General features: G+C 40.6%; 1 protein-coding gene across 1 annotated transcript in view; it reads left to right on the plus strand.

Annotated features, from left to right (window-relative positions):
* The window catches only part of CRYBG2 (crystallin beta-gamma domain containing 2), a 462,035-nt gene that overhangs the window by 371,076 nt on the left and 76,157 nt on the right, over window positions 1-14,802 (plus strand). The window contains exon 5 of the mRNA XM_085647746.1: window positions 7-54. Within this exon, the coding sequence (XP_085503872.1) occupies window positions 7-54 (48 nt within the window). The remainder of the gene's footprint in view (window positions 1-6; window positions 55-14,802) is intronic.

Consider the following 14,802-nt stretch of genomic DNA (forward strand, 5'->3'; position numbering starts at 1 on the left):
CCACAGCAACATGAAGACAGAGAACGTGGAAAACTCAACCCCAGGCCGGGGAAGGTGAGGAAAAAATGAAGTATTCCAGACCCTTATGCCAGAACCCACATCATAAGACTCCTTACACATTGGACTGGTCTACCGCGTGGTTGGAAATGTCCAAGTGGGAAACCTCTTAACCTTGGGAACAGATCCCATAGCACATGAAGGGGGAGGCCGGCAGGGGCAGGAAGAGATGGAGAATGTCTGGGTCAGGCTAGAGGCTAGAAGGTGGAGGAGATGTGAGAACTGTGAGTAAGGTAAGATAGGCAGGTAGGTGGGGATAGAATTGAAGAAACGCAGGAAACATTGAAACATATTGGAGACAGAGAGTGGGCTTGGGAAAGGAGTGCAAGGATAGAGCTTGAGGAGCATAAGAAGACGGATACAAAGGCGTAGGAGGGGGTTCAAGAGCAGAGGTGATGGTGACTCAGTTGAGGTGTTTCAGACTTCCTGCTCCTGTACATTCACCTTTACAGCACCCTCACATTATTGAGACCTGAAGCTACTTCCAGGCTTCAATGAAAGGCATCATCATCACCCTTTTGTGTCCAATCCAGTCCTCACAGAATTACTCAACATGTGAGAGTGCTTTGTGGCTAATAGCTTTTGAGGGACTAGAGAGTTACAGCCTATTCCCTTTCGGTGCAACAAAAAGAAAACCTACCTGTTTCCAGATTAGGCCAAAATAGTATCTACTACTTAAAAAAACAAATGCATACATTAAAAAGAGAGCGCACTCATGCCGGGGGCTTCCTCGGAAAATGCTGCTATCCAAATCCTTGTTACTGACCTTCCTGTGAGCATGAAAAATGATCAAGAAAGAATTCAAAGTTCGATCTGGTGTAGTGTCCAAGTGTCCAGTCTATCACCTCCAGAGACAATGAAGGGGGCCGTCCAAGGAGCAGAGCGACTCCTTGTCAGCCTCCCCTCCACCAATGAAAGCAATCTGATCTGATCCCATCCAATCCAAACGTCTTCCCACATCAGACAGACATACTCCTCTGCATGAAAAGGAGGGAGCAGTTTTATCTCAGATCACCCGACCCCTGCAACGATAGCCAGCAAGAGGCAAACACCCCTCTGCAGACTGCTGGCAATCGCCTTACCCCATAACGATGTCAATTAATGTTGTAATTGTTTAGCCTTTATAATCCCAATAGTCTCAACAGTATCCATATTGCATTTGAGAACAACAATCACAGCATACTTTCATCACAGATGCACACTTTAAAAAATGTCTGAAAAATGTTTTAAAAAACTTTTTAAAACACTTTTAGAGTTACTTTAAGGAATAAGTTTAAATGCATGTAGGTTTTATAACACATTTTAGGAGCATTGTTTATCTTCTAGAAGCTTTATGAACTGATGTTCGGATTTCTTTTCTTAAATGCAATATATATCTATGTCTAATAATATTATTTATTAAGGCCAGACTAGCTAAACAATACACTTTTAACTTGACAATCAATTGCTTTTCTTTGGAGTTGGGCTGAACACTAAGACAGCAGAGGCGGCGCTGCTATCTATACAAGAGCTGTTCAATATTGGTTGAGGCAGATTTGTAGGATAACAACTGGTTATTTAAATCAGCTTCAGTTGAATTCATTCTATTCAAATTGATCTCAAGTGGATACCTTAAAAATCAGAAAATCTGGTGTGGGTCTAGCCTCTTTGACCTACGTTGAATCCCACTCATCGATATATAGAATTCATTGTCTGGAGTGAGTAGACATGGACGATCCTGAATTTCACCCACTCAGGTCCTCTGCATTTTGCATTTAAAGACAGTTTCTTCTCTTCATTGGAGATATCCTCAGTTTGTGACCGGGTGAGACACATTTTCAATCAATAATGGTATGCAGAAAATAATTATTCACCATGCGAAGCGTAATTAATCGCACATTTGCCTCCATAATCTATCTCGATAATTATGGCTGTTTCCTTATTTCCTCTCTGCGAACCCAGATAAAGGAGAAGTTCAAGTGAGCAGTTTTAGTAAGATGGCTCTGAATTGAAAGTGTGCACCCTTGCTTTTGGTAATGCCTGTTCTTTTGATCAGCAGCACTCAGAGTTCGACTATTTAGCATATGTGAGGTCTCTTCAAACTAGCTCCTCTGGTGGAAAGCATTGTACGGATCTCTTTTCAGCTCAGTGCCAGTTTAATCCATTTGAATTGTGGGTAACAGGCACTGTGACCTGACAAAGCTTGCACTGCCTGGAAAGTGGCCTTCGGGTATTCCTGGCCTGTCTGCTCTGTCAGGTGTCTCCAGTTTAATTCCATGATCTACCATATTTCCTTTCAATGCAGAAAAGGTTGATCGTGGCCTTCTCTGCAGGAAGTTGTATCTGGGATAGACAGATCTAGTAGTGTCTAATAGATCTTTAGAAGACTTGTGATGTTGTCAAGTGCTCAGTTTTATGAATTGGATGTTTCAAAATACATTGACGGTGAGAACGTCTCCTGATAACCCTATCTCTGTTTGTGGGGACCCACCCCTTTCCACTCCTTGCTCAGGAGTGCGTGCAGTAGACACTCTCTGGCACCCAGGCCACTCTACCGGTTTATCGCCACATTTCTCTCTCAGTGTGAGACTCCAGGTATGAGCTCAGCCTCTGGGGCAGAAGGCCGGCGCTCTCATCTCCTCTCTTGGCTCCAGGGTGCTGTCACTTATGTTGTAAACATGTACATATCTGCCTCTGAGCTCCATACCTTCTGCACGTGCACCTTCATGAGAGCTTGAGAGTATTATCTGGGTCAGCGGCCACCCCTCCCCTGCCTATGGTTAAGAATGTTCAAATGAGTCTCACTTTCTCTTCACTGCACTTTTCATTTTTTTCTGTGACTTCCCTTCTTGCTGACCCCTCTGGCCTGCAAGCAGTAGTCTGTGTATCAACTCTGTTGCTGTTGGCAGAGGCCTCAACTGGTGTCTGTGTAAAAAACAACTGTTTGTCAGAAAGAGATACTCCTGTATTTCCTTAATTGTCAGTTGTAGGCAAATAAATCATGTTTGGACATCCTAAGAACCTGTCTTGATGCATTTAAATTAAGAATTAAAAAACTTACCAATCTCTGTTACTACCTTGCAGATCAGCAATCGTAACTGAACGCAAACATGCATGGGCGGTTATTAATTCTTACCAACCGGCCTCTAGATCCTCCTACCTTGCCTGTACATATTCCAATCACTTCAAGCTAAGATTCATGGCCCTCAGACTGGTTGAGTGTCTTTTTTTGAAGCACCTAGCCCTCTGACGTTGCCCAATGAAAGAAATGAAATGCAGGCGCTGTGGCGAGTCTGATGAATCCCTTGAGCATGTTCTGTGCATTTGCCCAGCCATGTTGGACAAGTGTAAAACAAGTCTCCGGACTGAGTGGAATAGGCTGGGAGTTCAAACCTGTAGAACAGAGCACTATAGCAGCACTTAACCCAGAAAACACGGCCCTAAACATCTGATCGACAAAATGTATCCACCTCGCATAGAAAAGGTGTAGGTGTAAACTATTAGCTGCTACCTGTAAGCTCCTGCTCCTTCTTACAGCTGTTAGATGTAATTAAACTGCTGCCAGTACTGGAAGGCACTTGAAAATCAATTTTGTATTTATGCATTTATTCACTTTTAATTGGTCTTTATACCATCTAAGATTATCTGCCTTTATAACATGGAATGGTTTTTTATTGCATTGTATATTGTAAAGGTTTTAATTAGACAATAAAGATATATTACCGTCTTGATTCTGGCTTCTAGGAGCGAAGTTGGACACCTATGAGTGTTCATTATTACAGGGCCACTGACTTGTCCGAACAAATGAATTTCCAATAGTAACCCTACAGATAATTTCGTTACATGTCAGAAATAAAGGGCAGCAATATCGTAATGCGAAAATATTGTAACCTAAATATCAATAACCAATGTACAATGAAGGTTGATGGAGCGGGTTACCAGCTCGGGTTACACACACATACCCTATACTCACCTGGGCCCATAACATTCATACAGATAAGCTAGTAAAAAACCGCTGTCATCAATTTTGAGATTTTACCTGTAATTTGATATCCACCTTTACCAAATCTTACCAACTCGATTTTCCTGTCAATAAATTTCCTTTGCTCAATGAATCAGGTTGCTAAGTTAGTTTAAGGTAGAAATGACATTTACTTTCCTTTCGAAATGACCACAAACTCAGAAAGTTTTAAAATCTTTATCTAACCAATAATTTTGTGAGTCATAATCAATTATAGACAACACCTTCTTCCTTCAATAATAATTTAAAATTCAAATAAAACTAGTCAAAAATAAAAAGATCAATGATGACAGTACCTGTAAAAGGGAGGAAAAGAGAGCAGGTACAAAGACAGGTTTCACAGAATTATATTTACCTAAGGTGATAGATGAACCCAACTCCTTGAAAATGGGCCAGTTGGAGTTCACCGGGAAAGGTGGAAGACTGAGGATCAGGACAGGTTCAGATCTTCTCTTCCAAAATTCCCCTTCTAGATGATTGGATTATCGATCAGTATCTCGGTCTCTCAAGCAGGGTCTCTGGCATCTGCAGGGTCTGAATAAGCGTCTCGGACAGAGTCTGTGGCAGCATACGTGTCGGGTCTGTGACAAGTCGGAATGACAGGTCTGACTCAAAAGACAGTTAACTAACTAACTTTACCTCAATTATACTATTCTGTGTTTGTGTACCACCCCCAAAAGTTTCAATATTCGTGTTTTCCCGTATTCTGATTGGACAAGGCAAGGAGGTGAGTTCATCACACCATACTAAAAGTAATATTTTCTCTTTGGACCATTTTTCTATGTTTCCGCCCCTTAATTTACTTTCCCAAAGCTTTATTCCCACCCGCGTTTCACGTTATGATCAATACATTTAGATTTTTTTTTTTCGAGTTTCTTCCTTTGTCCGGGTCAAAAGGTTGAATTCTCAGGCGTCTTTGCCCAGTGTGGCCTTGGCTGTGTTTCAAGTTATGCCATCATGGTTTCCGGCAAGTTTCTGCGCGCCTGCGCGCTGGAAAGGTGGGTAGGGATTTCAGTCACCCTCCGAGGCCCAAATATGAACTAATAATAAAGTCAGAAAAAGACATGTTAGAATAAGTAAATAAATGATTTCATTGTATACCACTTATCTCTACGTTATCCCCATTTACTTATTTTAATCTTTTACATTAGTTTTTAGTAGAACTTATAAGGTTTAGTTTAAGCAGTAGCATGTGCATCATCATGTGAGTTTCAAGCGACCATATTAAAGCCACTGCGCAGCTGCAAAGTTTCCCCCCAAGCATAGAAGGCGTCATACTACGTAGCTGCAGTAGATGCATGCGCAATGAAGTTCATTGGTGGCCATTTTAAGACACTCGGGTTACTTGTTAGTAATACACATAGGAAAGCTTCCCCTAGATACAGTATGTCCTGTATAATGCAATATTAGTATTTGTAAAACATATTGGTTATGTGATTACATGTTATTTGAGAGGATTGCATACAAGCAAGTTTCTTTAATACGAAACCTTGCTCCATCAAGGTGACCGTCAATAGATAAGCATAGATTTACTATTCTTAACTCCACAAACCTTGACGATATGTATGCATTACCATTGCTCATTTTTGTGGAATTAAGTAAAGTAATACTACATTTACCATGTATATACTTACCTTTGTTATTTTTTTGCCGCAATACTTCTGTAGTACGATATTTCGCTAACAATATTTTAGCAGTATACCAACTATTTCATCTCACTTCTAAATACCTTGTCCAGAATCACCAAGAATAAGGATTCCAGAACGTGTATTTATTGGAGGATACCTGGTTCTCATTTGCCAATCCTGCGTCACTGACAATGAGGATCCCAGAATTTGATTCTCTTTCCCCAATCCCGCATCACTGACAATGAGGATTCCAGAATGTAGTTTTATTTGAGAATGCTTGGTTTTTGTTCCCCAATTCCCACATCACTAAAAATTAGGATTCCAGAATGTAAGCTCATTTGAGAATGCTTGTTTTTCGTCCCCAATCCTGTATCACAAACAATGAGGATTCTAGAAGATATGTTCATTTGAGAATGCCTGGTTCTCGATCACTAATCCTGCATCACCGACAATGAGGATTCCATGATGTACTTACACTTGAGGATGCTTAGTTCTGGTTCCCCAATCCGACATGAATGACAATGAAAATTCCAAAATGTATGTTTAATGAAGAAAGCTTGGCTTCCCAATCCTGCATCACCAACAATGATGATTCCGGAATATAAGTATATTGGAAGATGCTTGGTTCCAGTTCTCCAATCCTGTGTCAGCAACAATGATGAGTCCAGAATGTATGTTTCTTGGATGATGCCTGGTTCTGATTCCACGATGCCGCGTAACAACCAGCAGCATTCCAGCTTGTACCTTTGTTGAAGGATGCTTGGTTCAGGTACCTCAAGTCTCCATCACCACCAATAAAGATTCCAGAAGATGCCGGTAATAGCTGGAAGGGAGTCTGTGTGAAGATCAAACATGCCTGAGATTTCTCAAGTAACTGTTTGGTCTTTGTTAACATGAAGAGATGACAATATTTGAAGTAGATATAAGCAGAAGGTAACATAAAGCCCCAACAGCAACAAGGAAGCCTACCCTGCTCTGCTTTGATCTTCCCCGGCTTTGCCAACTTTTGAAGCAAGACAATCCATGACAAAAGAACACCGGAACTCACCCAAATATCACCTTCTTACATACACATGGGGGAGGGGTTGGTTTCATTACATAAGACCACTTTACACCGTTCTGCAGTCCCTTTCTTTGATGTGTTGTTCTCATTACCCAATACTGCATCACCAGCAATCACCAGCCACAAGGATTCCTCAGTGTATATTTGTTTGATGATTTCTATTTCTTGTTCAAAACCTGCATGAGCATTATTCATCTTTTAGGGTACTGTAGAAAATAGGCCTCAGCTAGGCCTACCAGTGCAAGGGGTTCGCCCTTCTCTGCACAGAGTCCTCAGACTATTAGAAAGAAGTTGGCACAGAATCTGAAATAGAAAATACATAGTTTATTAAACCTCAGGAGGTGGAACCACATTCACCCAGCACCCTGTGGTGCTGAATGAAGGTAGCACCCAGAGTAGAAGAACCATGGGTCTTTTATACCCACACAGGGGCTCAGGAAAAGGACGATGCAAGCATACATGAGAAGAGTTACATACATAGATGGTCATACAGAAATGCACCGTAAATAGTATAGGAGGAGCTAGCAGTTGCTGACTCTGGTAGAAACAACCTGATAGTTACAGACTAAAAACAGATGCATGGACAGTTAGATATTCCTGCGCATGTGCAGGGTAGCAGAGTCTAAGTATAGCCAGTCCTTTAAACAGAGCACAAGGGAAGACAAAATGGCTGCCAGAAATACAAAATGGATTCCACAAAATTTACAGGATAGCCTGTAAATACCAGATGGATTCTGCTAACGCTAATTTAATCGCAGCCAATTTACGACAGACGACCCTTTTAGCGTTAGCTGAAGACATCTCCCATAATCCAGTAGGAAAAATGAAAAATATGCATATTAATTTTTAATAACATTTTTTTTTTCTTTTCATAAATTTCCTAATTCATTGCTAGGTGGGCATTTCTCATTCTAAATATTGTTAAGCGGGTATGTATGAGGTATAAACAGAAGTACAAAGGGAACAGAGAATTGGGTCATACAGATAGCAGGAGAGAGTAATTACTATTATCAGAAACAGAATTATTAGCTTTCTAGTCCTTAGCAAATCCTAGAACCATCCAGTAAAAACATTTTCAAGGTTCCCATGCATTTCAGTTACCATCAATTTCAATATCAAAGTATCCAACAGTACATATCTAATAAAAACATTTTCGCTAGACTTTTCCAGTGTTTCCTTTATGAGGGCTAGAGTATCTATCATTATACCCAATACAAACATTAAAGCAGTCAGACATATTATTTACAAAAATGATCCTGGATCCAGGGGACCAGGAGGACCATGAGAATTAGGACGAAGAGCTGCAAAGGGTTGCTCCTCCTCAAAAATGGGACGATCAATGGGGTACATTTTCAACAAAAAGAAAAAGAAGTCCTTGGGAAATTAAAGCCGCTGTACAACCAACCAGAGGGGAGTCTTCTCCCTGTGTCCGTTTGAGCCTCACAGGCAGGCTCTTGTTGTTCCCACGGTGGAGCTGCACAACTCGCAACTCAGGAATCACGGCCCAGTTTCAAGGGAAAAGTTTCTTCTTTCAGGATAGGGCAATCACCCACCAGGGCAAATGCGCTCAGCGATCCTGTCCAGTGTCTCAGGCAGTGCACAAGTTTTCTTCATTTCAATCTAACAGGCACCAGAGACACAGCACCTGTACCCTGAACTCAAGTCCTTCCCTAACTCCTGTATCGCTCTGCTGGCACACTGCTCTTTTGTTGGGGCCATGGATTGCATTCAGTGTGCCCAGGTATCTCCTTTACAGCCACTTTGGGACCAGGATTCAGAGGCCTGATGCTAGGATCTCTGAAGCAACCCTTGTTTCAAAGGGGGTTACCTCAAGCAAAAACCTTCTTCCCTTCCTGGTCGGTCTGTGACTCTCAGCTGGGCATCAAAAGCTTGATCCACGATTTCTCCTTTCTGATTTGTGACCCCGTCTTTCGCCCAAGATAGTAGCAGGGGTACGCTCATCACAATGCTTCCGGCCTTCTACCTTCACTGAGGTCCTGGTTGCCAGCAGTGCCTGTGCAGGTTACCTTCACTTTGACTTCAAGCTGGACTGGTGCTGACTCCTCAAGCTGGATCTGATGTACGCGCCCCTCTGGCAATGGTTGTAAAGCAGCAAATATCTATTGGTGGACAGAACAAAAGGTCTTTAGACAAGGCACAAAAATAATCTATCAACAGAGAGGATAGTCTCAGAATACTTCCTAGTCCAGGGACGCCCCATATATTAACAAGGCACCCTGGAACCACTTTCATATATGTGAGAGTAAATAAAACAACAGTCTGGACCTATTAGCAAGTATAAAAACTCTTTAGTGAACTGACAAGAGTAATACGTCACCCAATGCCAAGCAGTCAAGGAAGTCTGTGTTCATTTCTAAAGACCCTCAAGAAAAAGGAAATGTTATACACGTTTTACTCCTAAACATTGCATTATTTGTACAGGACTGCAGACACTTCTAAAATGATTTTTCTTAATTAAAGCACCTATATTGTATACTCAGGACCATGCTCTCATGTTATAGGAGCAACAGGAAAATCTAACACTGCTAATTTAACAGGGATTCCTATTACATACAGAACTAAAAACTTCAACCTAATGGGTACATGTTCTCCAGCGGAACATCTTGTGACTAACAGACTCCTGTAAAACAATATTTTCCTCAAAAATGTTTGCTAAGGATCACATAGACCTCTTCCCTGCATTCTACATTTTCACAATCCAAACTATGCAACATTAGTTCTAGTAAGGACTGTCAGTTTATTTACACAGACTAGCTAATAAAACTAGCAATGCCCTTGCAAAACTGTATGTAGCATGAGAATAACAAACAATAGTGGTGTTGTCACCTGAGAATTTTCAAACAAAAACTACCCACAGCTAGTTCCCCTTAAAGATCAAATAAGGAAACAGCAACCTAGACTACTCATCCTCTCATAATTCCATCAGAGAGGATGGGTAGTAACATAGCAAAATATATTTATTCGTTTTATTAATGCTAATAATGTTTAAAACAGTATTACTGAATAGCCAATTTAATGTCTCATGGTTATTTCACAGACAGTTTAGACAGGCTCAAAAAAAAAGTAAGAAAAAGAGAGAGAACACATAAATTTGCCTACCCTTAATTTGTAGAGGAGCTAGCCTCCACTCCCCAGTTTTGACGGTAAGAAACCTGTACCAGGTTTCATTCTGTCAACACTATCAACCCCAATTTGTAGCAACTGGGCATAAACAAACTCCGAGGAGCGAAATAGCACATTTCAGCTAGCCAAAGAACATATTCCTTTAGCAAATGTACTAGTGCAACATGAGACCGCATGAAGTCAAGCTGAATCCCATTGCTTCCTGAATTCAACCCTAAAAACATTTATACTATATATATGGCAGAGCCATTGTCCTTTAAAGAGAGGTCACATATACTATGTGCATTGAGTGCACACAAAAACTTGCTTTTACCAAAAAAAAAAAAAGGGTAAGCAAAAACCTCTTTCTTCCCCTGCCATTTCGTCTTTCAAATGTCGAAATGTCAAAGCAACGTTGTGCTGAGCCCTACAGGCTTCTAAATGTAGGACTTTGACCTATAACCTATGCAGCTGTTCCCCAGCATGCATGCAAGGTTTTCATGCGGTGCTTCCAAGTCAAAGTGACCCTAAAGACCGAAGACAGAGCAGCAAAACCCACTCTGTGTGTCTACCAGCAATTTCAGAGGTAAGCTTAATAACTTCTGCCAATTTTTGTACATTGATATGTATAAGCAGTGTGCCAAGCGTTTGTCTAGCAGTATAGATGGTCTATGCTTACATATGTGCATTTACTGGGGCGTAAGGCAGTTTAAAAACTGATCTGACTGGAGAAAACTCATTTAAATAGTGAATTTTTACCCTATTTCGACTTTGATTTTCAGGGCACTTAAAAATTAACATCCTACAATGTTTTTGCATAATAGTCATCCCCAGAATGTCCTCTACATATCCCAGAGATGTGGCATCAAAAATGTATAATGTATACCCTTATAAAAATGAGTTTTGTACGCCTGGGTAAAGTGACATTTTCACATGTAATTGACCCCCTATTGCTGTATAGCACGGCTTAAATGCAATTTGGATGCTAGGAGGTCACAGTATCATTATTAGGCATTATAAATAGTAAAAAACGAATTTGTTTTTGCACCTATTTGAAATAACATTTTTTTTTTTATATAATCAAAATATATTTTTTGTTAATAAATCTAATCATTTTGATGAGTCTACATATGAAAAGCGAGCTGCATCCCTTGCCTATTATATTGAAACACATTAATTCTTAGCCCTAAGCACAGAAGCTTATCTTGAAACATCTTAAGTCTGCGCCACTTTTAAATGAAGGACAGCCATTATTATTGAACATCAAAAAACCACTCTTATCCTTATTTTAAAAAAAGGCATTAAGAAAAGAAATCCCTACTGTCAATCTGCAAAAATAATGAAACTACATTTCTAACTTTGGAAACAGCAGTCTGAAATGCAGAATTTTACTCCGTGTTTTTGACTTCAACTATTCTCTGTAGCCGGAGTCCGAAATAGAAATGGTCTTGTTGACACAGCTGTTTAACACGTAAAGGTGTCGAAATTCACACGCCTTGCAAGTCAACCCTTCAAGCCAACACAAATCTGTCGTGCTGTATAATGTGAATGCCTTTGAATACCCTATACAAAAGATAAATGCTGTGACATTTTGTATCTGAATTTAGTCTATTGTAAAACACACAATTTCGTTTTTCTCTTTACACAGGTCATCTTAATTTTAACTTTCTAAAGGTAAAACTCTTATCCGATAATCCATGTTAATTTTGCGCCACAATTTCCACTGAGAAAATTAATTCTCAATTGGAAAATCGTTTTTATATAGGCATATAGCCCTTAAAATTTCAAGCAAGAGCATCATTTTACTTTTTGTGTAGGATTAATGCAACAGTTTTAAAAAAAAAATAAAAACAGTTTTCTATGGAAAGTCTAACTGGTCTTTGCACAAAATAGGGCAGAGGAAGGCTCCTTGGGTTTCGTTCCTCAGCTGCCCTGTCTCATCAGAGAAGCTAAACCTCAGCGCAGAACCGGGCCACAGCGAGTGCTCCTAGCCCCCACCTTTCTCCAAGGCTGTCCTGCTGCAAGCATTACACATTTTCATGTCAGTGAAGCTTTCTAAGCAGTGATTTCACCTCCTGGTTCACTCCTTTATTTTTAGCCCCCACCTTACAAGCTGCAAGGTCAAAATCTGCCTTGCACAGCCCTGAAGCTGTCAAAGACAAAAAGCCTTCCTAATGTTATCTAAACTGCAATAATTTGCCCTATGGAAACATTTATTTTAATATACAATTTCTTTTCAAGGGTCATAAATTTAGGTTCAATTCTCAGATTAGCAGGTTCAGCTTAAATTAGAACCTACAACCCTGTGGACCCAGCACATTGGCTCACTGAACCACCAAGAACACAAAGCTGCATAGGAACAATTTGCAAATTCGAAATACCCACAATTTTTCCAAGCTAAACTTTTAACGGGTCCCTAATTACTCTTCATTAATACTTTTGTACATTAAGGGTGTCATCAAATCACAGGGGTTGCTCTTTCTCTTGCTACACCCCTCTCAATTTCCTTTTGCGACTTATTGATGGTGATGAGACCAAATTAAATTTACTCCTTAACAATTGCACTTCTCAGAATTCTTTCACATATTCACAGTCATTCAATCACACGCTTTTTCCAGTGCTAGCAACATCCAAAACACAATTTACCACACCATAACATGTAAACACACATTTAACCCACAGATCAACACTTAAGACAGAAACAAAAGACAGCCCACAGACTGTACTTAAACCAAACCATTTGTAAATACTAGTTGCAAGTCATATTCACCAGATTTGGCTGGCAGAACACCAAAAAAAAAACCGCTCTGCATCTCATCACTTATGAATGTTACTAAGTGCACAGACCAGGATCCTTTTATGTACATATTTAGTTCCTCGGGGTACTAGTCACCACTTACAAGTATTTTTATTCCATAATGCGCTGTACATTATAGAAGAAAGACCATACTTAATATACATATCCCTATTAGGCGTCCCCTCCGAGGGGGGGCCAGTTGTGCTTCATCAAGTTTCATTTTGGTACCATTCCAAAGGCAACACATCTTTTGAAGTGTGCTAAAGACAGATATGCCAAAAAATAGTGCAGAATATGCAATATTATAATCAAAGTAGCACTTAAGGTACCTTTAGTACGATGTGCCGTTCAAATCAATTCAGTTAGAGAAAATTCTCCTCATTACCTGCCTATGTGAATTGCAAGTCACATATGTCAAAACAAACCAAGTTGGCCAACACAAAATATACCATACTCAAAGCCACAGTAAGCGTTACTAAACTACCTTACCAATCACAGGCATCAAAACCAACAGCAAGCGCCGCAGACACTTACCAATCACTTGGTGTTCAGATTCATCCTGCCAAGTTCTAAAATCGACCAAATGGTCACTGCACGGTGAATCAACAGAAGAGATCTCAGTCGAGGACCGGTGCCACCTGGATGGTCAGATCAGAAAGAAAGGAAAAGTCGCCGTGGATGCCAAGACTCTGGTCTTATCGGGCAGTGATCACGTCCAGAGCGAGATTCCAATCCTTCGTCGCGACCAATCCTTTGGGCATCCGAGTCACCGATGAGCCCCACGTTGGGCGCCAATTGTAGAAAATAGGCCTCAGCTAGGCCTACCAGTGCAAGGGGTTCGCCCTTCTCTGCACAGAGTCCTCAGACTATTAGAAAGAAGTTGGCACAGAATCTGAAATAGAAAATACATAGTTTATTAAACCTCAGGAGGTGGAACCACATTCACCCAGCACCCTGTGGTGCTGAATGAAGGTAGCACCCAGAGTAGAAGAACCATGGGTCTTTTATACCCACACAGGGGCTCAGGAAAAGGACGATGCAAGCATACATGAGAAGAGTTACATACATAGATGGTCATACAGAAATGCACCGTAAATAGTATAGGAGGAGCTAGCAGTTGCTGACTCTGGTAGAAACAACCTGATAGTTACAGACTAAAAACAGATGCATGGACAGTTAGATATTCCTGCGCATGTGCAGGGTAGCAGAGTCTAAGTATAGCCAGTCCTTTAAACAGAGCACAAGGGAAGACAAAATGGCTGCCAGAAATACAAAATGGATTCCACAAAATTTACAGGATAGCCTGTAAATACCAGATGGATTCTGCTAACGCTAATTTAATCGCAGCCAATTTACGACAGTACCACAATGTACCTTTTCTCACCCCTTGTTATTCTCATTTCCAATCCTTCATTACTAACTGTCACCACTAATAATTATTCCAGATTGTGAAATTGTGTCTGGTTTGAGTGATTGTGATATGGATCCATGTGCAGGCCCTTTTTGGACCCTAGCTAAAGATATTGCTTGGGTTACTTACCGGTAATTTTCATTACACTAAATCCTATTTTCACTGTGCAGTCTGGACTATGTGACATAGATCTAGGGTTTGGGAGTAGGAAGCAGGTGGTAATGTAGACTGAATCCCGTTGAATTACAGCACAGTTGTCTGCAGATCAAAATTTGTCTCATCTAATTAGCCCTCAACAAGTAACCCATTGTAGCATCGGAAGGAATGCGAGGCAAGCAGAGTATGAAGTCGATGAGGTTTTCCTTTATTCCAAGCTGGATACAGAGTAACGGAACCCACAGCGAAGGCAGCTGCTTGGGTATTTAGAATGGCCAATGTTGGAAAGCATTTCTTGAATATGGGGAAGGGGATGGCAATCAACAATGATATTGTGGTTTAAAGACCTGAGGTCAACACAGAGATGAAGATCTCATTCTTTTTCTTTGCGAGAACAATGGGAGAAACCCATTCATAGGAATCAGTAGTAGTAATAATGCCATCTTTAGTCAAGGACTCTTAATAGTTTTTTAAGATCAGGTTTGACATTTATGGGAATGGATCTGACCTTGTGAGTGACAGGTGTGGCATTGGTCTTAAGTCGAATGACATGCTCAAATCCTTTTG

Source organism: Triturus cristatus, chromosome 3_2 (assembly GCF_964204655.1).
Source record: "Triturus cristatus chromosome 3_2, aTriCri1.1, whole genome shotgun sequence".
In the NCBI taxonomy this organism is placed as follows: domain Eukaryota; kingdom Metazoa; phylum Chordata; class Amphibia; order Caudata; family Salamandridae; genus Triturus; species Triturus cristatus.